We start from the raw sequence: 27,766 nt of genomic DNA, 5'->3' as shown, positions 1-27,766 counted from the left end.
GGAGAATACTGTTCCTTTGAAAACAATCATCTTTATTGTCCCTCACAATGCCAAGGTCCTGCAGGACTTAAAATGCAGTCACATGCTTTACCAAAGCACAAACCGAGGCTCCCAACAGTGAGGGGGCCTCCCCAGGTCACTAGCTAGACAGTCGCAGAGCTGACAGTTGAACAAACATCTTCTTGCCTCAAAGCCCTTGTGGAGGTGGCACAAGCCTGCACTCTGGGCCTCAGGCCTGGGCCTGGGAGGTCCCTGTTCCAAATCCAACAAGGCTTCTCTCTCCTTGTCACTGGAAACCAGGAAGCTGGTTTCCAGTGACAAGGAGGGGATGAAGAAGGCTCGGGATGTAAAGGAGAGAAGTTAGATCCTGAGGTTCGAATTCACAGCCTGGAAATTGGTCTGCCCGCTTTCAAAGGCAGATTGGCAATGATTTCTAAAACTTAAAATGTGTCCGGCCTTTGGGCTTCCTTGGTGGCGCAGTGGTTAAGAATCTGCCTGCCAATGCAGGGAACACGGGTTCGAGCCCTGGTCCGGGAAGATCCCACATGCCACGGAGCAACTAAGCCCGTTGCAACAACTACTGAGCCTGCGCTCTAGAGCCTGAGAGCCACAACTACTGAAGCCCGCGTGTCACAACTACTCAGCCTGTGAGCCACAACTACTGAAGCCCGCACGCCTCGAGCCCGTGCTCCACAAAAAGAGAAGCCACCCAATGAGAAGCCCGCACACCACAACGAAGAGTAGCCCCCGCTCGCCGCAACTAGAGAAAGCCCGTGGGCAGCAATGAAGACCCAACACAGCCAAAAAAAAAAAAAAAAAAAAAAATGTGTCCGCCCTTTGACTCTACAACCAAACTGCTTGGCAGAAATCTACAGGGAGAGCCACACGGGCTGCAAGGCACAGAGTGCACTACATAAGAAAATCCTGCAGCTGCGTTTGAACAACTCATAACCTAACATAGTGTGGTTTACCACGCCTCTGGGTTATGGGCATGAAGGCCACTGATGCAGCTGGATCCTCCATATGTATTACTGAATAGACAAGACACACGTATAATGATATGCATAATACGACATCATTTGTCTGAAGAATACATATAAAACAGAACACCAATACTCCAGTTCTATAATAACATGTTTTTATAACTTAGAGGGTAAGAGCATGAATTTTGGAGCCAGGCTGTCTAGGTTTGGGACTAAACTTTTCACCATTTTCAGGCTGTGAGGCTTCAGGCCGGTTGTATAGCTTCTCTGAGCCTCAATGTTCTCATCTATAAAACAAGGACAATAACAGTACCTTCCTCACAGGGGTGTGAATGAGTTAATACACGTAAAGCACTTAAAACAGGGCCTCGCAGTGAGTGAGCCCAATTTAAGTGTTTTGGGGTTTTTTTTTTCTGGCCGCACAGCACAGCTTGTGGGATCTTAGTTCCCCGACGGCAGTGAGAGTGCAGAGTCCTAAGCCCTGGACCGCCAGGGAATTACCTTGCTTGTTTTTTTTAATGCGAAGGCTTAGATAAAGTTCTGGAAGCCAACACACCCAACTGGTTACCTCAAACTGGGAGAGGACAGACCTGGGGCGGGAAGCAGTGAGTAATGGAGATTTCAGCATGATGTATAAGGTGTCTAGCTTTCTGCAAACAGAATTTAGTCATGTATTACCTGTATGGTTTAAACTGAATACAGTTTTTTGAAAGTGAAAGACCAAAGATCAGTGACCAGAAAGCTGGACTCTTTGAAGTTAGAAGAGGAATTCTGCTTCCGGGATGGATCATCTGACCGATGTTGTCCCATGCCAGCCGACAGTGACCAGACACACAAAACACAGGTAGGAGAAAAGCTTGGGGCTGGGACTGGGGGTTAGGGGATTGGTTGGTTGGAGCCTCAGTTCTGAGCCCCACTGCCCCAAACTGACTTGTTAGGTGACAGCAGGCCAGTCCCTGCCCTCTCTGGACCATGGTTCGCTTGTATGTCAAGCAGGGTTAATATCAGCCCATCTCACAGGGGTCTGTGGAGCTGATAAAAGAGCCTTTGGGGTCGGGAGGCTTGGGTGCAAATCCGGATTTCAACATGTGCTGCTCAACCTAGGGCAAGTTTCCTAACATCCCTGTACCACATGTTCCTCATTTGCAAATGCCTGATGATTTTGCATCTTCTTCACAGGGTCATTCTGAGGATGGCGGACAATACTTCATACAAAGATTACAGCACAATGGGGGACTGCCCACCCGCAGCTGATGCTAGCTGATGCTAACCTCATATATTGGGTTCTCAGCACAGGTTGGCCATCATGCTACAGTATTCCACCTGCATTTCCTCAGTGGATCCTCAGTCAGCCTTTCAAGGCAGATATGGCCTTCATTTTACAGATGAAGAAATGGACTCTGGGAAGTCAAGAAGCAAAGAGTGGATTTAAAACCTCTGCTGAACCCAGAGGCGCTTTCCTAACTGAAGCACCCTACTACCTTCAACCAACGATCTTCTTTCCAAACGAAATGATCATTCCCATAGCTCTTGATTATTTTTCTGCTATAAAATATAATCTGCACTATTTGAAAAGTTCTAAACATTGCGGAAATACATAACGTGAACTTTCCCACAATCTTACCCTTTAGGGATGGAAATACAATTTCCAAGACTTTTTTACCCATGTTGGAGGCCATTTTTGCCTGATCTGAGAATCTGAGTAGCGTTTCCTTAAAAATTTTTCTAGAAATCATTTCACTTTGAACTTAATTTTTTAAAGTATCATTTGCCCTGCATGGAAGGTAACCCCTAAAAGAGAAACCCAAGGGAAACAAAACCAAAATGATGCCCGTTGAACAGGACCTGGGCATGGCTGCCTATGGCCTGAGGCCTGGCCTCGCATTGTGGAAAAGGTGATCAGGAGTGTAAGAGGCCTTACAGACATTAGCAGCCAACTGAGACTTTCTCCTTGATTCAACAGGAAGGATTAAAGAGAAGTGAAAAGAGGACAGCTGCTCTCACTTTATGATTCAGCCAACTGCCTCGTCCATGCACCTCCTAAACATCATCCTGCTGACTACCGTGTAAGTCTCTAACGAGGCAAACCTTTACCTGCCCATTTCAAGAAGAGAATTCTGAGGCTGAGAAATGCACAGGACACCTTCAAGAACTTAGGGAAAAGACTACTGTGAGACCAATAAAATGGCAAGCTATTTCCCTCTTCAAACAAGATGCAGTGACAAGATCTGAATACCTCAGAGTACCAGCTCACCATGATTTGAGTCCTCCCTCCATTTGGCATGAGGGGCAGAAGGAACCGCCCTGGCAAGGGGTTGATGGGGGTTTGGGGTTTCGTGATGGTACAAGCTCCATCCCTCCCCACAGGAGATGGGTGTTGAGGGATCAGGCAGTTTTCCAGCTGCCTGAAACCTCTATATCCACACAGTCTTCTAGGAGAGAAATTTAGCAACACGGTCTCAAACATTTTGAAAATAATGGTTCCAGTGAGGATTCGGGGAAGATGGCAGAGTAGGAAGCACCAGGAATCTGTCTCCTCACTTAGACAAAAATCATACGAGCAGAATCTGGTATAACTGTTTTGGAACTCCGGAGTCTGTTGAAAGCTTACGGCTTCCAGGGTTAATCTGGACTCTTAAATTTTGGTTAATTTTAAATTGGGAGATTAGGTTTGACATAAATACAATACCATGTGTAAAATAGACAGCTAGTGTATAGCACAGGGAGCTCAGCTTGGTGCTCTGTGATGACCTAGATGGGTTGGATGGGAGGGTGGGAGGGACGTCCAAGAGGGAGGGGATATAGGTACACATATAGCTGATTCACTTCATTGTACAGCAGAAACTAACACAACATTGTAAAGCAACTTTACTCCAATAAAAAAAATTTTGGGGGTTCATTTTGGTCAATTTCAGCTCTTAGTACAGTAGTAGGAAGCCACCCCCCACCCCTCGGTCTTGCAGCAGCCAGCTGTGCACATGTTCCTGGAGCAGCTTGCACGCAGTTTGCAGGAGCGAGGGTGGGTAAAAAGGACCCTGTCCTCCAGATCCCGGAGATTTGTACCATAATTGTTGACTGCTGTTTCTGATCTCAGAGGTGCAGACAGAAGCAGGCAGCCGTTGTTGTCACTCAGCCACCCGCACCGTGGTGGCAAGCCCCTCCCCCTCCAGCTGAACTGACCTCCGGGCGATTTAAAGGGCCTGTGCCTTTTGTTCCCTCCTTCAATTTTGCTTTTCCCCTTTTGGAGGCCAGACATTAAAGACTAGGACATTCAGAAACAACTGCACATATGAGGAACATTACAGAGTGACTGCACATGCCCAAGGAAAGGCTCAGCAAAGACATAAGGAGATGAAAAGACATAAGAAGGCATTAAGTTAACACCTCAGGTTGATCTTGGGCACAGAGACAGTTCACAACAATACAAAAAAACCAAAAATGATAAACAAAAACCAAAAAACAGCAACCCTGGCAAGGGGGAGAATCTGATTTCCAGAGTTACCACATTATTAGATTCAAATGTCCAGTGTTCAGCAACAACAACAGAAAAATCACAAAGCATACAAAAGAAACAATGGCCCACTGAAAGGAAAAGATCAATTCAAAAGACTCTGTCTCGGGGCTTCCCTGGTGGCACAGTGGTTGAGAGTCCGCCTGCCGATGCAGGGGACACGGGTTCGTGCCCCAGTCCGGGAGGATCCCACATGCCGCGGAGCGGCTGGGCCCATAAGCCATGGCCGCTGAGCCTGCGTGTCCGGAGCCTGTGCTCCGCGACGGGAGAGGCCGCGGCAGTGAGAGGCCCACGTACCGCAAAGAAAAAAGAAAAAAAAAAAAAAAAAAAAAGACTCTGTCTCTTAAAAAAATGTAAGGACAGATATAAAGACTTTGAAACAACTGCCTTAAAGATGCCTAAAGAACTAAGAAAGTCAAAAAAATTATGTGTTAACAAAATGCAAATATCAATAAAGAGATAGAAAACCTAAAAAGAAACCAAAAAGAGATTCTGGAGCTGAAAAAATGCAGTATCTAAAATGAAAAATTCATAGACGGATTCAAAGGCAGATTTAAGCAGGCAGAAGAAAGAAACAGGGAGCTTCAGGATAGGACAAAGGAAATTATCGAGGCTGAGAAACAGAAAGAAAAGGAATGAAGAAAAGTGAACAGAACTTAAGGGATGTGTGAGACATGATTAAGTGGACCACCATACACATTATGGGAGCCCCAGAAGAAGAGACAGAAAAGGACAGAGAGAAAAATTGAAGAAATAATGGCTAAAAACTTTCCAAATTTGATGAAAAAGCTGAATATAAACATTCAAGAAGCTCAATAAATTCCAAGTAAAATTAACTCAAAGAGACCCACACCAAGACACATTATAAGCAGACTTTCAAAAACCAAAGACAATGGGTGAGTCTTGAAAGCAGCAAGAGAGAAGTGAATCATCAAATACAAGGGCTCCTCAATAAGACTATCTGCAAATTTCTCCTCAGAAACTTTGGAGGCCTGAGGACAGTAGATGCATACATTCAAAGTGCAAAAAGAAAATAACTGTCAACCAAGAATGCTATATCCGGCAAAAGCGTCCTTCAAAAGTAAGGGAGAGGGAATTCCCTGGTGCTCCAGTGGTAAAGAATCCACCTTACAATGCAGGGGACATGGGTTAGATCCCTGGTCAGGGAACTAAGATCCCACATGCCGTGGGGCAACTAAGCCTGCATGCCACAACTACTGAGCTCGTGTGCCTCAACTAGAGCCCACGTGCTGCAAACTACAGAGCCCACCCACTCTTGAACCTGCGTGCCACAACTACAGAGCCCACACGCCCTGAAGCCTGTGTGCCACAACCAGAGAGGAGAAAGAAAACAAACCTGCACACCACAACTAGAGAGAAGCCCACACGCTGCAACAAAGAGCCTGCTCACCACAACGAAAGATGCCACATGCCTCAAAGAAGATCCTGCGTGCCACGACTAAGACCTGATACAGCCAAAAAAAAAAAAAAAAGGGAGAAATCAAGACATTCCCAGATAAACAAAAGCTGAGGGAATTCATGACCACTAGACCACTAGATGTGCCCAGCAAGAAATGCTCAAGGGAGTCCTGCAGGGTGAAATGAAAGGATACTAGACAGTACCTCAATGTCATAAGGAAAAATAAAGATATAAATAACGGTAAGTACATGGACAATTATAAAAGCTAGTATTATTGTAGCAATAGTTTGTAACTGTACTTTTGGTTTTCTACAGGATTTAAGAGACTATTACATGTAAAGAAAAACAATTATTAGTGTAAAGGCTAGTATACAGTACTGTAACTTTGGTTTGTAATTCCAAATCTTGCTTTCTACATAAACTGGGAGACTAATGTGTTTTTTAAAAATTATTATTTTATATTTGGGGCACATAATATATAAAGATGTAATTTTGTAACATCAGCAACAGAAAGCAGTGGGGATGGAGCTGTAAAGTAGCAGAGTTTTTGTATGTTATTGAAGTTAAGCCACTATATTCACATCAGAGTGTTATAACTTTAAGATGTTAAATGTAATCCCCATGTTAACCACAAAGAAAATAGCCATAGAATATACACAAAATTAAGAAAGAATTTAAACATTTCACTACACAGTTAACTAAACACAAAAAAAGAGAGGAATGCAAAAAATACGGCACAAAAAAGCTATAGGGCATATAAAAAACAAACAGCAAAATGACAGAAATAAGTCTCTCCTTATCAGTAATAACCTAAATGTAAATGGATTAAACTCTCCAATCAAAAGACAGAGATTGGCTGGATAAAAACACATGATCTAACTGTATGCTGTCTACAAGAGACTCACTTGAGATTCAAGGACAAAAACAGATTGAAAGTAAGGGGATGGAAAAAGATATTCCATGAAAATAGTAACCAAAGGAGAGCAGGAGTGGTTGTACTAATATAAGATAAAGTAGGCTTTAAATCAAAAAAAGGTTACAAGAGGCAAAGAAGGACTTTATATGTTAATAAAAAGTTAAATTCAGCAAGAAGATATACCAATTATAAACATTTACATACCTAATGACAGACCACCAAAACATACAAGGCAAAAACTGACAGAACTGAAGGGAGAAATAGGCAGTTTAACAATAATAGTTGGAGACTTTAATACCCACTCACAATAATGGATAGAATAATCAAGCAGAAGATAAGTGAGGAAATAGAGGACTTAAACGATACAATAAATCAATAAGATCTGACAGATATATTCAGAATACTCCACCCAATGACAACAGGATACACATTCTTGATTGCACATGGGGTATTTCCCACGATAGACCATATGTAGGGCACAAATTAAGTCTCAATAGATTTTAAAAAATAGATATCATACAAAGTATAGGCCTTGACCACAAAGGTGTTAGAAATCAATAACGTAAAGAAAACTGGAAAATTCACAAAATTGTGGAAACAAAACAGCCCACATTTAAACAACCAATGAATCAAAGAAGAAATCACAATGGAAATTAGAAAATGCTTAGAGATGAATGAAAACAAAAACACAACATACCAAACCTTATGGGACACAGCAAAAGCAGTGCTAAGGGGAAATATTATAGCTATAAATGTTACATTAAAAAACAAGAGAGGGCTTCCCTGGTGGCGCAGTGGTTGGGAGTCCGCCTGCCGATGCAGGGGACACGGGTTCGTGCCCCGGCCCGGGAGGGTCCCGCATGCCGCGGAGTGGCTGCGCCCGTGAGCCATGGCCGCTGGGCCTGCACGTCCGGAGCCTGGGCTCTGCAGCGGGAGAGGCCACAGCAGTGAGAGGTCTGCATACCGCCAAAAAAAAAAAAAAAAAACAAGAGAGATCTCAAATCAACAACCTAACTTTACAACCTAAGGAACTAGAAAAGAAAAGCAAATGAAACTCAAAGCTAACAGAAGAAAGGAAATAATAACAATTAGAGTGTAGATAAAGGAACAGGAGAACTGAAAAATAATAGAGAATATCAATAAAACCAAAAGTTGGTTCTTCAAAAAGTCAACGAAATTGACAAGCCTTTTGGACTAAGGAAGAAAGAAGAATCAAATTACTAAAATCAGAAAGTGGGGACATCACTACCAATTCTAAAGAAATAAAGAGAATTGTAAGAGAATACTATGAACAATTGTATGTCAACAAACTGGATAACCTAGATGAAATGGACAAATTCCTAGGAACACAAAACCTTCCAACATTAAATCACAAAGAAGTAGAAAATCTGAATAGACCTATAACTAGTCGGGAGATATATCAGCAATAAAACAAATCTCCCAACAAAGAAAAGTCTTGGAGCTGACGGCTTCACTGGTGAATTCTACCAGAAAGTTAGAAAAGAACTAATACCAATCCTTCTCAAACTTTTCCCAAAAGTTTTCCCAAAAACTGATGAGGAAGAACACTTCCTAACTCATTCTAGGAGGCCAGCACTGCCCTGATACCAAAGCCAGACAAAGACACTAAAAGAAAACTCAAGACTAATATCCCTTATGAACAATGATGCAAATATCCCCAACAAAATACTAGCAAACCAAATTCAGCACATCAAATTTAAAAGATTATACACCATGACCAAGTGAGATTTGTTCCTGGAATGCAAGGATGGTTCAACATATGAAAATTGATCAATGTAATACGCCACATCAACAAAATGAAGGGAGGGCTTCCCTGGTGGTGCAGTGGTTGAGAGTCCGCCTGCTGATGCAGGGGACATGGGTTCATGCCCTGGTCCAGGAAGATCCCACATGTCACGGAGCAGCTGGGCCCTGGCCGCTGAGCCTGCACGTCCAGAGCCTGTGCTCCGCAATGGGAGAGGCCACAACAGTGAGAGGCCCGCGTACCGCAAAAAAAACCAAAACAAAATGAAGGGAAAAAACCCACACAATCATTTCAATTGATGCAGAAAAGACCATTTGACAAAATTATACACCCTTTTACGATTAAAAAAAATTCAACAAACCAGGAATAGAAGGAAACTACTCCACATAATAAAAGTCATATATGAAAAACCCATAGCAAACATCATACTCAATGTTGAAATACTGAAAGCTTTTGCTTTAAGATCAGGAAAAAGCAAGGATGCCTGCTTTCACCACTTCTATTCAACACAGAACTGGCAGTTCTAGTGAGATCAATTAGGCAAGAAAAAGAAATAAAAGACATCCAAATTGCAAAGGAAGAAGTAAAATAATCTGTTTGCAGATGACAGGATCTTCTATGTAGAAAAGCCTAAAGACTCCACAAAAAACCTGTTAGAACTAATAAATGAATTCAGCAAGGCAGCAGGATACAAAGTCAACACAAACAAATCAGTTGTGTTTCTAAATATGAAAGATAACAATCTGAAAAGGAAATAACCAAAACAATTCCATTTATAATAGTATCAAAAAGAATAAAATACTTAGAAGTTAACTTAACCAAGGAGGTGAAAGATCTGTACAATGTAACTACAAAATGTTGCTGAAAGAAATTAAATAAGACATAAATAAATGGAAACATATCCCATGTTTATGGATTGGAAGACTCACTATTGTTAAAATGTCAATATTGGGACTTCCCTGGTGGCGCAGTGGTTAAGACTCCATGCTCCCAATGCAGGGGACCCAGGTTCAATCCCTGGTCAGGGAACTAGATCCCACATGCATGCCACAACTGAGAGTTCGTGTGCCACAACTAAGGAGTCCGCATACTGCAACTAGGGAGCTGGCGAGCTGCAACTAAGGAGCTGGTGAGCAGCAACTAAGGGGCACATGTGCTGCAACTAAGGAGCCGGTGAGCTGCAACTAAGGAGCCCACCTGCCGCAACTAAGGAGCCCACGTGCCACAACTAAGGAGCTGGAGAGCTGCAACTAAGACCTGGAGCAACCAAATAAATAAGAAAATATTATAAAACTAAAAATGTATTTTCCTTAAAAAAAGAAGTCAATATTACCCAAAGTAATCTACAGATTCGATGTAATTCCTATCAAAATCCCAATGACTTCTTTTTTGCAGAGATTAAAGAACACATCCTAAAATTCATATGGAATCTCAAGGGACCCCAAATAGTCAAAACAATCCTGAAAAAAAAATAAAACTGGAGGACTCACATTTCCTGATTTCAAAACTTGCTACAGTAATCAGAACAGTGTGGTATTGGCATAAAGGCAGACATACAGACCAATGGAACAGAATAGGGAGCCCAGAAATAAACCCTCACATATATAGTCAAATGATTTTTGACAAGAATGCCAAGACCATTCAATGGGGAAAGGACAGTCTTTTCAACAAATGGTACTGGGAAAACTGGATATCCACATGCAAAGGGATGAGGTTGGACCCTTACCTCACACCATATATAAAAACTAAATCAAAATGGATCAAGGGAGACTTTCCTGGTGGCACAGTGGTTAAGAGCCCGCCTTTCAATGCAGGGGGCATGGGTTCAATCCCTGGTCTGGGAAGATCCCACATGCTGCGGAGCAACTAAGCCCATGCGCCACAACTACTGAGCCTGTGTTCTAGAGCCCACGAGCCACAACTACTGAGCCCAAGTGCCACAACTACTGAAGCCCATGCGCCTAGAGAAGGCGGGCTCCACAACAAGAGAAGCCACCACAATGAGAAGCCTGCTCGCCGCAACTAGAGAAAGCCCACGTGCAGCAATGAAGACCCAACGTTGCCAAAAATAAATGAATAAATAAAAATTTAAACAAACAAACCAAAAAAAAAAAAAAACAAAAATGGATCAAGGCCCCAAACGTAAGACTTAAAATAATAAAACTATTAGAAGCAAACATAGGATGAAAGCTGTGACACTGGGTTTGGCAGTGATTTCTTGGAGATGACACCAAAAGCACAGACATCAAAAGAATAAACAGAAAAATTGGACTTCATGAAAATTTTAAAAAACATACATCAAAAGACTACCCACAGAGTAAAAAGGCAACCCATAGAATGGGAAAAAATATTTGCAAAACATATATCTGATAAGAATTAATATCCAGAATATAGAGAGAACTCCTAAAACTCAACAACAAAACAATCTAATTCAAAAATGGGAAAAGGACTTGAACAGACATTTCTCCAAAGATATACAAATGGCCAATAAGCACATGAAAAGATGCTCAACATCACTAATCATTAGGGAAATGCTAATCAAAACTATGAGATGCCACCTCGCACCCGTTAGGATGGCAACTATCAAAAAACCAGAAAACAAAAAGTGCTGGTGAGGATGTGGAGAAACTGGAACCCTTGTACGCTTTTTGTAGGAATGTAAAATGGTGTAGCTGCTGTGGAAAACAATATGGAGGTGCTTCAAAAAATTCAAAATAGAATTATCCTATGACCCTGGATCCTGGATATATATTCAAGAAAATTAAAAGCAGGGCCTTGAAGGGATATTTGTACACCCATGTTCATAGCAGCATTGATCATAATAGGTAAAACATGGAAGCAACCAGTGTCCATTGATGGGTGAATGAATAAGCAAAATGTGATCATACACACAATGGACTATTATTCAGCGTTTCAAAGGAAGGAAATTCTGCAGTATAGATGAACCTTGAGGACATCTAAGCTAAGTGAAATAAATCAGTCCCCCAAAGACAAATAATGTATGATTCCACCTATAGGACATACTTAGAGTAGTCAAATCCATAGAGATAGATAGTAGAATGATGGTTGCTAGGGGCTGGCGGGAGGGAAGAATGGGGAGTTACTGGGTAATGGGCAAAGGATTTCAGTTTCACAAGATGAAAAGAGTCATGGGGATGGACGGGGGTGATGGATTCACAACAACGTAAATGTCCTTAAAAGCACTGAACTGTAGTACACTTAAACATGGTTAAGATAGGAAATTTTATGTGTATTTTAACACAATAAAAAAAAACTAAAGTCCATATATCGCTTTAGAATATGGGAGTGGAGCTGAAGGAAACCATCCAGACTGCGCGCAGAGCTCTGGTCACCAGGATGTTCACCGCAAGGCTGGATGTCAACCTGGGCAGTCCCATCTTTCCTGCTACAGATGAACTGGCTCAGACAGACATCTGAAATACCATGGCCTGGGGCAGCTTACGGCCTCCCCATAGGCAGAGCTCCTTGGACAGAGGGCTCCTGATCCAGGTCCAGCCCTTTGTTAAATTACAGGTAAAAAATTCACTCATAAGAGGCTTAAACAACTGTGAGTTTAACAACTCCTCCTTCCCCTCCCTCCTCCCCTCCCTTCTCCACTCCAGGCACCATCATGGTTCACAACTCCTTGCCTCACTCCCCTCAATTGTCCCAAGAGCCCCTTATGAAAAGGTCATGCCTGGCCTCTCTGTTCCAAACACAACCCTCCCTCTGCCCCCAGCATGCCTGCCCCTTTGCTTGCCTTGTCTTCCTGCACCATAGTCACCACTACCTGATGTCTACCGCACATCTTTGTGTACTTGTGTACTGTCTGTTTCTACTGGCACATCAGCTCCCCGGGGCAGGGACTCTGTCGTACTCCTAGCTGTAGCCCAGTACCTAGTGCAGGGCCTGGCATGTAGAAACTCAGCAAATGTGTGCTGAGCGGGTTAGTGGTTGCAGAATGGAGCCTGTGCTGGAGTCTGTGCTGTCAGTTACCCACCTCGCAGGAAGTAGGGGCATCACCCTAGCGAAAATGCCCTTTGGCTATCCTACCCCCAAGAAGTTTCTGGGGGTCTTCTTCCTGTGTGGCCTACCTTCTCTCTACCTTCTCCTCATCCACCCTTCTCTCCTCTCTCCTTCTTCCTTCTTTTCAGGGGCAAATATTGCACTCCCAGCCCATAAACATGCTCCATGCCACGAGTCTGCCCTGCCCCGACATGTCCCAGTCCCTGCTGACCTCTTTGCACACAGGTCCCACCCACTCCAATCCTATCAAGGTATTTTTCCAGAAATACTTGCTTCTCTGAGAGGAATTCTGGGAAGGGCTATGGAAAGAATTAAAATGTTACCTCTTGTTTTTTTAATATAAAACAGAGGAAACAGTCCATATGTAGTAGGAGAAAACAAGATCCAATTAAATGTTTAACAAAGATTACGGTTCAGCCATTCTTTGGACAACTATGTAGCCACTTAAGATGACAGTATACTCATACTACAAAGAGCTAATTTCCTTAATATGTAAAGTGCTTTTACAGCTCAATAAGAAAAACACCAACAACTCAATGGAAAAGTATGCAAAGGATATGAACAGTTTATGGAAAAGGGACTATAAGTGAGCCTTAAATATTTGAAAGGATGCCCAAAATCATTCATAATAAGAGAAATGAAAAAAAATAGGACACCATTACTTGTCTACCAGATCTGCAAATATGGAGAAGTTTGATAACATGTGTTGGGGAATGGGTGGGAAGCTGGCCTCCTCATACATGTTGGTGGGAGTGAAAATTAGTACAACACTTAAGGAGGGTAATTTGCCAGATTTATCAAAGTTCAAGCTGCATATTTTCCCCTTGACCTTGCAAACACACTCCTGGATGTTTTCCCTAAAGATTCTCATGTAGGCAAAAACGATGCTTGAACAAGGATATTTGTTACAGCACTGATTGAAATAACAAGAGATGAGAAACAACCTAAATGCCCAACAAGAGTTATATCAATTATGCCATGCACTGAAATACTATGTAGCTGTTAAAAAGAAAAAAGGCAGAATTTTTTGTTTTGATGTGGAAAGATTTCCAAATTACATTAAATTAAAAAAAACAAGATAAAAAACACTATATACAGTATACTACCACTTGTGAGAAGGGGATATATATGTGTGTGTGTGTGTGTATACACACACACACACACACACACACACACACATACATATATATATATATATATATATATCTCCATGTGCCCACCTGGACTGTGTTTGGAAGGAGACATAAGAACCTGATAACATTGGTTGTTTTCAGGAAGGGTTATCAGGTGTCCAGGAGACTGGGGAGGGAGGGAGACTTACTTTTCATTACATACCTTTTTATTTGTTTTATATTATTGTACTATGTGAATGTACTAGCTACTAAAAACTAAACAATTAAAAAAAGGATATCATAGCATTTAATCTTCCTTTAATACATAATTCCATGTTATTTAGTTTAAAAAGTATTAATTCCATTTTGGTTTTTATGTTATGAGTCCACTAAAAAAGATAGGAATATACACATATAGAAAAAAGTCTGGAAGGAAGAAAAGCAAACTGAGAATAGAGGTCATCTGAGTGTGAACTCAACGTTCCCTCAAGTTCATTGAGGTTCTCCTTTGCCAAATGTCAGAGGCATCCCAGCCAGAGGGGCTGCTAAGTACCTTTCTGGGAAAGACTCCTGTGTCTGGGAATTTATCAGAAGACTTTGGAGTGACTCACAGGATGTAGCAGGAGTCCCATCAGTGTTGAAACAGGCAGGGTAAATGAGTGAACTCAGGTTTCCACAGGTCTCCCATCTTTTCACCCCAGGAAACCTACTGGTTTCATGCCCTGCTCTACTAGTGAGAGAGGATGACTGCAGAGCAGAAGAAGAGTCTGGGGTCAGAGATGGCCAGAAGCACTACTCTGACATTCATCTCCACCTTCCAGATCCACAGAGAGCTTGAAAATACTTAGGGCCCCCCAAAGGAGCATAATGGGGGTTCATGGCAATTTCACCCAGCTCTCAAGGATCTAGGAAACCCCAGATGGCATACAGGTTACATAAGCATGCTTATTATATGGGTAACAAGTCCCACATATAACCAAGTGCTTGCCTGCCTCACCACTTCCTCCTGGTTTTAAGGGCAGTGGATGGCAGAGATATGATCTTCAGGGTGGTCTGAGGGACCAAAAGCCTTCCCTTCTCCAGACAGCCTGCACTAACCATCAGACTGATCAATTTTTCACTTTTTGTTTGTTTGTTTCCTTCTCAAATCATTTGGGTGTTTGCCTTGCAGACTGAGTTTCATCCAAGATAGACTTTGGGCTACCAGCAACACTCAAAAAATAGATCCGGTAAAGAAAACCCGTAGTTTACATCCTTAGAAGGCCTCCAAAAAGTTTTTACAAAGTATTTGCACCTGTATTTAATTTGCTTAATCCTTAGTGGGACTCTGGAAAGCAGAGGAGAGATTCTGGGATGGCAAATTAGTTTCCTAGCTTTGCTACAAAGAACCACAAACTGGGTGGATTAAAATGTAAGAAATTTATACTCTCACAGTTCTGGAGGCCAAGCCTGAAACCAAGGTGTGGGCAGGGCCATGCTCCCTCTGAAGCCTCTAGGGGTGGGCCCTGCCATGCCTCTTTTAGCTTCTGGTGGTTTCTGGGCAGTTCTTGGACCTGTTTAATTTGTAGATACCTCATTCCAATCTCTGCCTGTGTCACATGGCTGTCTTCTCCCCATGTATCTCGATTTTCCTATGCTGGCCTCCTCTCTTATAAGGACACCATTCATACTGAATTAAGGACCCACCTACTGTAGTATGACCTCATCTTAATTAATTACATCTGCTACGACCTTTGTTCAAAATAAAGCCACATTCTGAGGTAGAGGGGTTAGGACTTCAACGTATCTTTTTCAGGGACACAATTCAATCCGTAACAGACAGGGGAAGACATACTAAGTAATTTGGCTGAATTTTTCTCAGAGGGGAGGTGGGTATATGTGTTGGGTGTAAGGAGACTGACTTGGCCCTACAAACATCCAGGCACCTCTGTATCTGGTGGAGGAATATGGCTAAGCATATTGGGAAACTCTTCCAAGGAACTTTCCCTTCCGCCTGTCTGCTTTCATCAAGGACCCATCACTCCTCATGCTGGTGCGGTACCTTGAAGGACACGTTATCATCCCCATTTTACAGATGAGAAACCGAGGTTCTGAGATAAAATAGCAAATTCAAGGTGCTGAGAGCCCTGGTCCTTCTGCCTCCCATGCCAGGCTCCAATCTAACTGGTGCTGTGCTTTGTTTTTGTTTCTGTTTTTGGCTGCGTTGGGTCTTCGTTGCTGCACAGGCTTTCTCTAGTTGCGGTGAGCGGGGGCTACTCTTCATTGGGGTGCATGGACTTCTCACTGTGGTGGCTTCTCTTGTTGCGGAGCACGGGCTCTGGAACACAGGCTCAGTAGCTGTGGTACACAGGCTTAGTTGCTCCATGGCATGTGGGATCTTCCTGGACCAGGGATCGAACCCGTGTCCCCTGCATTGGTAGGTGGATTCTTAACCACTGCGCCACCAGGGAAGTCCTGGTGCTGTGCTTTGGAGGGGAGGCAGGTGGGCATAATCAATGACCAGTCGGTGCTATCAGTAAGTTTTGAGGAAAGCACGCTGGATGGGGGGCCTGCATGCACCATGAAATCATCAGATTCACCCCTGCTCTGTTCTCTGGTAAGAGACCAAGCCTAGTGTTTTCCGAGCTTACTGCTTCTTAGAAAGAAAAGCAATTTGGAGGGATGAGGCTCCAGGTACTGGCGCCGGGTACACCCTACCTCCTGCCATCCCCAGGTTTGGGAGGCTTGGAAGTGCTGGTTTTCAAACTGCTTTTGAAGCCTGCAGAACCCCCAACCTCTTAAAAAGGAAACATAAGAACCCCAACGTATAAAATGGATACAAACGGTGCTGAAGGTGGGGGGCCTCCCTGCACCTCCCCAAATGGCCATCCCAGCAAACTCCAGGTCCTGGCCCCCTGGGTGAGAAAATGGCTGAAAACGACTTGGAAAGGCAAAAAGCAAGTAGCAAAACGACACCCATGTAAACAAAAGGGCACCCATGTGTTCACCTATTACTTATGAGGTTAAAACGCTCATCAGGAATAGTCTGTGGAGATTTGACATTAAGGAATTACTGTTAAAATGTTTAAAGTTATGCTGATGGTATTGTGGTTATGTCTTTTTTAAATCTCCTTACTTTAGTACATTGTGGGAAAGTTCAGTTGAGATGCTGCTGTGTCTGTTTGCCATTTGTTTCAAAATGAAGTGTGGTAGGGACGAAACTGGGCTGGTCTGGGGTGATGACTGTTGAAGCCTAAGTGGCGGTTACGTGGGGCTTGGTTATATCAAAACTGACATATTTGTACAGCTCAACCTAATTCTATTCCTTCTACTTTTATTTATTATTTTTATTTATTTATTTATTTTGGCTGCGTTTGTTGCTGCACACGGGCTTTCTCTAGTTGCAGTGAGTGGGGGCTACTCTTCGTTGCGGTGCATGGGCTTCTCACTGCGGTGGCTTCTCTTGTTGCGGAGCACGGGCTCTAGAGCACAGGCTCAGTAGTTGTGGCGCACGGGCTTAGTTGCTCCACCGCATGTGGGATCCTCCCTGACCAGGGCTTGTGTCCCCTGCATTGGCAGGCGGATTCTTAACCACTGCGCCTCCAGGGAGCCCCTATTTCTTCTACTTTTGCACATGTTTGGAACTGTCCATCATAAAAAGCTCTTTTAGGCTAAAAAGTCCCACGCAATGAGCAGCGGGGACTTCTGAATTCTTTAAAAGACAATTAGAAGTTGAAGCTCCAGGAGGTGACAGGAGCGGTGCGAAGGTGGGGAAGAATGGGAGGGAGCGGGAACGCAGCCGCGTCCCGAAACCCAACCCGGGTGATCCGGACTTGCTTTCCTCTGCGGCTCGAAACTCATCCCCCAAACTCTGCAGGGTGGCAGGCTGAGCGCTCCCCCACCATCGGCGCCCCATCTGCCCACCCGTTCATCAGTCCAGCCGTCCGTCGGCCCGACCATCCATCAGGTCAGCTACCTGGCCATGGGTACGTCCAGCTCCAGAGTCCTCTGGCATACCCTCCTCCCCGCTCCGCGCGGCGTCTGCACCCCGAACCTCCCTGCGCAGCTCGCCCCAGCCGAGTCCCGCTGCCCCGCGAAGTGGTGGTCACTCACCGGCTGCGCTCCCGGCTGCGCTCCCGGCTTCGCCGCGCTGAGCACGAAACTGAAAGTAGGCGCGGAGAGCAGCCGGCCGACGGGTGCGGGGAGCCGGCTGCCTCTGCCGGGAAATCACGTGGGTTCTCGGTGCCCCGGCGAGGGCGCGAGCGCGGGATGGGCGGGGGCAGCACACGCCCTCCTGCAGGGCCCGCGTCCCGCGCCTCTTGGAGCTCAGCCACCTGTGCGGAGGACACCCAGAGACGGCACCAAGGGGCGCGGGGAGCGCTCGCCCCTTTCCTGGATGCGATACTGAGGCGAAGGGATGAGGGTTGGCACACCCGGGTCGCGCCAGTAGACCCCGGGCTGAGTTCGGCTCTCCCTGCCTCTCTGGAGACTAAGAGGAATGGGACAGGATAGGAAGGAAATGCTCGCTGTGCAGGAGGAGACTTAGAACCCAGGGGGTCCAGCCTCCTTTTCTTCAGTGCTCTTCAGGATGGAGGGAGGGGAGAAAAGAAAAATGACCATAATTGCCCTTACTGAGCCCTTGGCCCTTTGGACGGTGTTAAACGCTATGAATTTAGGAGAGAGGTGAAGGAACTTGTCCAAGTCACACAAGGGACACAGGCAGAGATGAGACAAAGAGGACAGGAGAAGCAGAAGGAGGGTGAGAAGCCTCCCCCAGGCAGGGGTCAGCAGCAATCCTGAGTGGCCACTAGTCCACTACCCTTTGAGAGCTGACTACAACCTCCCTGGCTTTTTGCATTCCTCTGGGGACAGGAGCTCCTGTCCTGCAGAGGATACATCCATCCCCGTGGACAGGTCTGCCCTCTAGGAAGATCATCCACCCACCTTCCCACGACATCCCCACAGGGTAGCAGCTTCCACTCCCAGCTCTTCTATCCCCCTGCCTCTCAAGCCAGCCGGGTGTGTGTGAGTGTGGGTGAGGGCACTGCATGGTAATGGTCACAGGCACAACCATCAGTGTCAGACACCCCTGGCTTCAAGTCCTCCTCTTCAACTTACTGGCCAAATGCCTTTACTTCGCTGAGCCTGAAGTTTGCCATCTGTAGGATAACCCCTCCACGCAGAGAGGTCACGAGAATCTGATGACCTGAAGTTCAGGCTAATGTAGCCTGTGCCTGAAGCCAGTAGGTGTCCTCGTATTTTTGTCTCCTTCTGCTGGTCCCACATCCCTGTGAGAAGGGAAACTGCTCCCCTTCCAGCACCAACTCTGATAACCAGAAATCACGTGACAGCACGGATTTTGCAGTCAAGTGCTTGTGGGTGATTACCAGCTCCACCACTTCAGGTAAATGCCCTGACTTCCCCAGGCCTCAGTTTCCTCATCTGCTAAATGGGGTATTCCAAGCTTCCCCAGGCCACTGCGGGGCATGGTGGGGAATGGATGAGAATGCGAATGTGGCTGTGACTGGGTGCACAGGAGGGATTATGCCCCAAATCAGGATGTGCACTGCAGTTCAGCTCATGTTCACTGAACACCTGCTCCCCATCCAGGCTGGGAAGAGCAGATGGACACATGGACAAATAACCACAATCCTGAGAGACAAAGGCAGACCGTTTTCAGATGCATTTAATTTTGGACAGCCCCTTGAGGATGGCAGAAGACAAGTTATCCCATTAGGCAGATGAGGAAGCTGAGATTCAGACAGGTCAAGTGAGTTGCTGAAAGTCACACAGCAATCAGGAGCAGAGCTGGGTCTTAAACCCAATACCCTTTCCAGCCTGGAGATACCTGGCCTGCTGAGCTGGTTATCACTGAAGGACTCTGGGAGAGCTACCTTCCCAAATGCTCCCTACCCCCAGCCCGGCCTGTGGCCTGGAGTCCACCATCAGCATTGCTCCTTTGGCTGAAGGTGTGCATATGCTCCTTTGGTATAAATTAAATGGCCGTCCATCATTTACACTTGAGTGTGAACAAGCTAATAAGATTTTATTGGTGGGAGATCAAAGGGAATCTTGGGTGTTTGGATTTGGGGGTAGGAAACACAAGATGTGAGAGTCACAGGGACCAGAGGATGGAGCCCACATTTACTGGGCACCTCTGTGTACCAAGTACCATCTCTGTGGAGTATAGCCAATAGGTGGCATTTGTGAGCACTTAGGACATACCAGACAGTGTTCTGGGTACATGGGCTTGCTCCTTTAATCCTCATGGCAGCCCTTTTATCTCCATTTTTACAGGTGAAACAGAGACAGAGAGGGTAACATGCCGAGATTACACAGCTAGCAGCACAGGAGCCAGGATTTGGACCCAGGCAGGGCAGCTCCAGAACCCCTGCTCTTGGTCACCATGTGATACTCCCTCTAGGCTAACACAGTCCTTACCAGAACCCTATGTGGAAGGTATTATTATCATCCCATTTAACAGATGAGGAAACTGAGGCACAGAGGGACCCAAAATTAGTATTTCAGGATACTGGGCTTTGGACCCAGATTTGAAGGCCAAGCCTTCCCTCTGCGTTCACCATTGCCCAAGGTTGGTCCCGAATACCAGGGGCCTATCCTGTCCTGGGTCAGCAGCCCAGGGGGCAGGATGTGCTTCCACAGGACCTGGCCTTGGGCAGCCCTTGTTTCCTCCTTGGAGGAAACAGCAAATGCCCCCACCCATGCTGGGGGACTTCCTGGTCTTTTGTCGTAGGCCTAGTCTGAGTTTCTGGGCTTGGATGGAAGGGCCAGGACTGGGAGGGGTCCAGCAGGTTGGTGCTGTCCTGGCAAACTCTGGGGTTCCACGTCTGTAAATCCTCCTGTGCAGACCTGGCTGAGACGCTTTCCTGCATCTGGGGCGGCAAAGGAAGCTGAGGGGCTGCACCTTTCTGGAGCAGAAATGAGCCCCAGGGCCTTCTAGGGTCCCAGCTAGAAGGACCCAACTCAAAGCAAGCTCTCTATCTGCCCCTTGTGATGGTGAAAGTTTTCATTTTGGGGAAGGAGCTGCCCGGGGCTGCCAGGTCATCCTGATACTGTCCTTGGGGCATCAAGTTGGGGGCCTGGGCTTCCCAACCCTCTTGGGGGTGCTCTCTTGAGTGGAGTGAGTCTCCCAACTGGTGTCACTATCCTGGAGGCTTACAGACCAAGGCCTGGAATTTCCACGTTGGACTCAGGACTTGGGGACTGGTGAAACCACTCTGACTCTTTGTGCCAGGGCCCTGCCTTCCAGCCCCCAGGAGCACTCCTGGTCAGCTTAGTGGGTCAGACCCTTTCTTTGGACCCTGAGGGAGGAAGAGAAACAGGCCCAAGAGAGCATTTAGAGGGGACCAAGGAGGAAGGAATCGGGCTCAGAAGATGGTGCCTTCCCCTCAAGTCTTCCCAAACCTGAAGAGGTGTCCCTCTGCGAAGCTCCACCCCAGATCCTGCCTCCTGGCCGTCTCTCCTGCCCATCAAAATAAAGGCCAGGCTCCCTCTGCACCTTCATGGTGTGGGCCCTGATCTCCTCTCTCTCCCTCTCCTCTTTGCTGTCCGTGCTACTCCGGCCTCCTTTAAGTTTCTTGACTCTCTCATGGTTCCTCCTAGGGACTCTGCACGTGCCAGTGTCTTCCTATGCTTTTCCCCCTTCCATTTGGCCAATGTGGCAGCGAGGGATTTTCTTCACACACCCTCCCTGGAGCCTGGTACCTCCCAAGACTGAGATGGCAGAAAGAAACCTTTTGTATTCTAGCCTGAGTGGGAAGAAGACACGCTTTGAGCACCATAAGGTGGTCTGGCTGGTGCTCATAAGAGGTTACTCTTCCATGTTAAAGTCTGATTTGCTTTTTAGAGGCTCCATCCTCCTCCTCTTCTACCAGAAACCAGACCTCTGTGAGGGCGCCCTACCCTCCCTGCCATCCTCCGGATCTGAAGCCCCTATGGTCCCATATTTCCTATCCAGCACTGGAACCACATGAACACAAAATGGGTGACACCTCATACAGAAAGCTGGTCAGAACAGGAGATGGGACCTCGGTGGGTGGGTGGGTGGGGAAGAGGGCCCAGTGCTGTGGGGGAGGGAAGAGAGATGGTCTGAAGACGCTTTCTGCTGACCGATGGGGAGGCTAAGAAACCCAGCCAGGGCTTCCCTGGCAGCGCAGTGGTTAAGAATCTGCCTACCAATGCAGGGGACACGGGTTCGAGCCCTGGTCCAGGAAGATCCCACAGGCCGCGGAGCAACTAAGCCCGTGCGCCACAACTACTGAGCCCGCGTGCTACAACTACTGAAGCCCGTGCGCCTAGAGACTGTGCTCTGCAACAAGAGAAGCCACCGCCATGAGAAGCCCGCGCACCGCAACAAAGAGTAGCCCCCCGGGCTTCCCTGGTGGCGCAGTGTTTGAGAGTCCGCCTGCCGATGGAGGGGACACGGGTTCGTGCCCCGGTCTGGGAAGATCCCACATGCCGCGGAGCGGCTGGGCCGGTGAGCCATGGCCGCTGAGCCTACACGTCCAGAGCCTGTGCTTTGCAACGGGAGAGGCCACAACAGTGAGAGGCCCGTGTTTACCGCAAAAAAAAAAAAAAAAAAAAAAAAAAAAAAGAGTAGCCCGCACTTGCCGCAACTAGAGAAAGCCCACGCGCAGCAAGGAAGACCCAATGCAGCCAAAAATAAATAAATAAATAAATAAAATTTTAAAACCTCTCCTTAAAAAAAAAAAAAAGAAAGAAACCCAGCCAGCTCCTGCTCCCTTTCTCTCTACCAAAGCCACACGCACAGGCAGATATTCAAAAAGACAGCAGGGTCAGCTCAGCGTATCCTGTGGGGAAACAGAAAGCTCTGGGCAGGGCCTTCTCCAAAATACCCCCTGCACGCCCCAGTAATGGAGCCTGAGACTCCACCATTAGAGTCATCTCGTGTGGACAAATATCCTACAAGGTCAGCATGGAAAGGGAATTTGGGGATCATCAAGCCTAACTCTCATTTTATAGGAAGGGAAACTGAGGCTCGGGGCCGGGCGTGAACGAGCCTCCCAGCCCAGGGCTCTTCCTGCCACATCGGGTGCCATTAGAAGACCCGTGCCCTTAAGGGGGGTTGAGCTATCCGTGGGGTGGCAGAGACAGTATTCTCCAGTGAAGCAGGAACAGGGATCCACGCTCTGGCCAAGTCATGGGTGTGCATTGCCACCCACAGGAGGAGGCACCTTGAGGGAAGGGGACCCAGGACTGCTAAGCTTCGATGACTGGAGAATCAGGGGCACTTGCAGCTCCACCTGGGAAGGGCCTAGAAGATGAATGAGAGCCTCCCTGTCAGGCATGTGTCCCCAAAGCCTCCTCCAGCCCAGACTTTCGAGACATGACCTCAGGGGTGCCCACTGTGGTGATCCTTGTCCACAGGAGGTTCTGGGCAGACTCAACACTGCTCCTCAGATGACAAGCCCACTGTGAGTGCTCCCTGGGGCACAGAGGTGACCCATGGGGCAGATGGCCCCACAGCCTGCAGGGCCTTCATCTATATGCCCATGAAAAACTACATCTCAACCCGCCCTCTCTTCCTGTCCCGATCCCCCAAATGGTACCTCTCCCGAGTGGTCCCTCCTAGGCCCTGGGGAAGGCTGTGACTGCATCCCATCCAAGGAACCAAGGCCCGGCGAGCGGCCAGCTGGCCAGTGCTCTCCTGCCCTCCCCACCCCGTTAATCCACACCACCAGGGTTCCATTTCTGCAATCTCAGCGTCGTCCCAACAGACACACAGGCAGAAGGGTCACAAGATAAGGGAGGGACCATCTGGTCCCGTTGCCTGATTTCCTTTAGGACTCTGTGTCCACTTTCTTTAAGACATGAGGTACACGGGGCTTTTTTTTTGGCCGCACCCCGAGAACCCTTGCCCCCTACAGTGGAAGTGCGGAGCTTTGACCACTGGCCGGCCTGGGAAGTCCCGCTATGGCGCTTATTTCTCCAGGTGCACCCAAGACCACCTACCTTGGTCAATGTGGAAAAACTCAGTTTAATCCTGAAGTCAAAAAGATGAGAATTTGGCCCTCCATTGTGCTCCCAATCCCCCAGAAAAGACACTCTAGGAATTATTTCAAGTGCTTCCGTCTATATTTAGGGCCCTCCACAGAGAGCCCTCTTGAGCTCTCTCATGAGATTTGCCATTCCAGCCACCAGGCCTTTGCTCGGGCAGGCCCTTCCTCTGGCTATGCCCTCCCTCCCTCCTTCATGGTGCCTCTTCCTCTGAATTAAGACTCTAGGAGGAGTCTTCTCCCCCAAGAAGTCAGGTCCTAAGTCCTGGAGGGAAGCAGCCATATTTCCCCACCAACACCCCGTGCCTGACACCAGAGGGACAAGGGAGGGATTTGCTGAGTCAACCACGCACCCCTCTCTGCAGACATACCGGGAATCCAAGAGGCTTAAGTTCTCCTTTCTGGAGCAGGAGGCCTGGGTGGTAGTGATGGTGTGTGGTCAGGCCACTCGAGAAGTTCTCTTGTTTTTTGTACATCCCGTGCTCCACCAGATCCCGCTTCACCTCCACCCCACTCACGGTAACGCGTTTGCCCCCCCGCCCCCCCACCCCGCCCCACCCAGCTAGTGCTTATTTTAATCCTTAGGCCAGAGTGGCTCCACCTGCTAGTTTATTAAAGGGAAACAACTGCCCTCCTGATGGTCCTTAACCGGAGGGTCAGTGAGGGACACGCCCCAGCTGCTGGTTTCCCTGGTAACTGATGACCCCACCTGATGTCAATTACGCTATGAATGGTAGCCTCCTTCTCCCCGCCCCACCCCCGCCCTGTCCGGCATTAACCAGTGAGGTGTCGCTCCAGAACCTTTTGCTTAAGATCCCCTGTCCAAGATCCCCAATGGTCTTGAGGCTGGGCAACTACAAGTCTCGCAGGCCTGCAGACTGCAGCCCACAGGTGGTATCCTGGGGAGAGAAACCAGGTTCCCTGTGAGCAGAGGCCCTCCTCAGAGCGGAGAGCAACCCCCAAGCCCAGGACCCTCAACTCTCTATGCTGAGTGATGGGAGAGGTGTGGGGAGAGGTGGACCCTGGGGACTCTTGGGGTCAGCCTAGCATTGATATTCTACAAACAAAAGGGAGTTTCCCAGGACCTGCTGCTTGGGGATTATGTGGCACGTCCTCTCCTGGATTCTCACTCATCCACATTCCCAACAGCTTCTTCCTGGTTTGAACCCGCACCAGGACTTTCCCGCATGGCTCACTTCCTCCACCTTCAAAATGAAACCATCAGCAAAACAAGGTGACACTTCATCTTCTGGCAGTTGGATTTAGCTGCATTTTTACATTCCAGAGACCAAGTATGGATCCTCAACCAGGAGCATTAGCTTTACCACCTGGGAGAGAGCTTGTTAGAAATGCAGACTCACAGCCCCTACCCCAGGCTCACCAAACCAGCAACTCTGAGGATGAGCCCAGGAATCTGTGTTTTAACAACCCCTGCAGGTGATTCTGATACAGGCCAAAGTTTGAGACCCATAGCACTAGATAACTTTCAAATAGCCTCTTGATTTGGGGTTATGAGTTGTATAAGCACCCAACCACCCACCCCTTTTTGCTTCATAGCTCCAGGCGCAATTAGTGGTTATATAGTCTTTTGTTTGGCTAGATATTATCTATCTCTGCCTATGTCCCCTAGACTATAAGCTTCACAAAGTCATGAACCATATGGGCCTGGCTCAGAGTAAGAACTCAACAGATATTGTTGAAAATACATCCATCCATACATAAAAATGCTGGGGCCACAGAAACTGTTGACTCTGACATGAATGTGACACGTGACCTTAAACAAATGTCCTTCTAGTTCTCAGCCCCTGGAACTCCCTTTGTACAGTGAAGGGGTGGGTCCAGCTGACCCTTGAGGGCCACGCCGCTCTCTACCATTTTAGCAGATGCTCAGTTTGACGCCTCCCCAATCCAGCCATCCCGCACCAGTGCCAACCAAGGCATCTCCTCCCACACCCCACCCCAAAGCCTTCTGGAGCTTCTACTGCTTCCTTCTGGCCTTTAAGTCTCCTTGACATGATCTCAACCTAACTCCTGGCCTGATCTGCAACTCCTTTACCCCCAAACAACCCTTCCCTCAGCCATGCTGGGCTTCCTTCCTCCCCCTGGTCCTGTCACTGCTGTTCCCCAGACAGGACACCTGCGCTTGGCTCTCTCCCTGCCCCTTAAGAGCCAGTTCAAACTGCCTTCTGGAAGCACTCCAGCACATAGAAGTCTTGGTTAATAGATTCCTAAAAAGCATGTATGTCCACAGTCAGACTCAAAAGCAAGAAGGGAAGTCCTCAGGACCCAGAAACAACAGGGGACTCTGAGAAAAGTCAGGGGAGGGGAAATGAAATGGGATATTCTGGGAGGTGGAGTTTACAGCTGGGTGTTAAGAGTACTCTAAACTTTACAGATTCCTAGATTTAAAAAAAAGTAAATAAATAATACAAAATTTAAAAAGATTAAAGAAAAACAACCTAAATGCAGTGTGCTAACCTGGATTGGATCCTGGGACAGAAAAAGTCTATCAGTGGAAAAACTGGTGAAATTCAAACAAAGTCTGGAGTTTGGTTAATAGCAATATACCAACATTAATCTCTTAAGTTACAACAAATGTGCCATGGTTGTGACTGGTGGTTTCTTTTCCTTATACTTTTCTCTGTTTTCCACTCTGTGCCTACATTACTTTTGTCTGCCGTTTTCATGTATGAAGAGGGGCATTAAGAGTAGTACTGATCATCAATTCCTTACCTACAATGACAAAATCAAACACGCTCTGAAGACTACAAGTTGCTTTCTTAAGTTTGTCAGCAAACCTGGCCATTTGGATGGAAGGCTGTTTATAGTACTTACCTTGTTTTATGTGAAAATTCGTATGCAGAGAAATGTCAGTGGACTTGATTGTGGGGTGCCACCCCAGACCCCATGCGGGTGTCCTGCAATACATCCAGGGTGCATGTACTTGTACTACCTTCTAAAATACACAAAATTCTGGATTTGGAAAGTCATGTGGCCCTAATGGAGACCAACAGTGGTTTGGGGACCTATGTTCCAAACACCCACGTCCCACCACCGGGGTTAAGAAATAAGATATTACTAAAACTGTCAAAACTCCCATGTGTACCCCATTCATAACTTGTATTGTGTGATTTTGATGATCAGGGGGACAGCCATGTTTTAGAAACAACCAATCACAGCAGAAGCAGTGAGAAGAACTTGGAGGTTTCAGAGGTCCATCTGTGGAGGGGTTGCCAACTACCGGCCTCCCCATCTCCCTGCCTTCCTCTGTCTGTACCCACTTCACCTCTTCAAGTGTAAGCCTCAGGGACTTCCCTGGTGGTCCAGTGCTTCCAATGCAGGGGGCGTGGCTTCAATCCCGGGTCGGGGAACTAAGATCCCACGTGCTGCTGGTGCAGCCAAAAAAAAGTGTAAGCCACAAAAAGTTGGCTGCCTGGGCGTAGGGAGGGGAATTATACCGTCAGTGAAGAACCATGATACCCTTGTTCTGACAGTAGAGCTTGCACATCTTGAGGCTGTAGACAGTTACCTGGGCCTGGTTGGCGGGGAAGCTATGGGAAAGCAGTGGGAGACACAGAGGGGGTCCCATGGCTAGGATGGGGGCCCATCAGAACAGCTGTGGCCACTGCTTCTGGAGACACAAGGGACAAAGCTGACTCGGGGTTCCCAGGGCTGAGAGAAAAAGGAAGCAGCTAGAGCAGTGGCTGGGGCCCAGGCCACCCCATCACTAATTTGCCAGTGACCTGGGCATCACTCTTGCCCTCTCTGGCCCTTGGTTTTCTCACCTGTGTGATAGTGAAGTCATCCCTTGCCCTGCCCATCTCTTAGTGTGTGGAAAGGCCTTCTATGTCTCACTTTCTTCATCTGTAAAATGGGGATAATAATAGTACCTACCTCCGAGGGTTGTTGCAAGGATTAAATGAGAGAATCAACATAAAGAACTTGCAGAAGGACCTGCGCATGGTCACCCTCCAAAAGAAGCTGCCATTGCTTTTGTGTAACAATATTCATGAAATG

At 47.0% G+C, this 27,766-nt stretch overlaps 1 protein-coding gene across 1 annotated transcript in view; it reads right to left on the bottom strand.

Moving 5' to 3' along the window:
- Positions 1-27,766, bottom strand: part of NLRC5 (NLR family CARD domain containing 5) — a 111,548-nt gene that overhangs the window by 69,682 nt on the left and 14,100 nt on the right. The window contains 2 exon segments of the mRNA XM_065898366.1: positions 17,826-18,046; positions 27,222-27,300. Coding sequence (XP_065754438.1) covers positions 17,826-18,046; positions 27,222-27,300 — 300 coding nt within the window.

This window comes from Phocoena phocoena, chromosome 20 (genome assembly GCF_963924675.1).
Source record: "Phocoena phocoena chromosome 20, mPhoPho1.1, whole genome shotgun sequence".
Lineage (NCBI taxonomy): Eukaryota > Metazoa > Chordata > Mammalia > Artiodactyla > Phocoenidae > Phocoena > Phocoena phocoena.
Note: the sequence above shows the minus strand (reverse complement) of the source record. Positions and strands in the feature narration are given on the sequence as shown.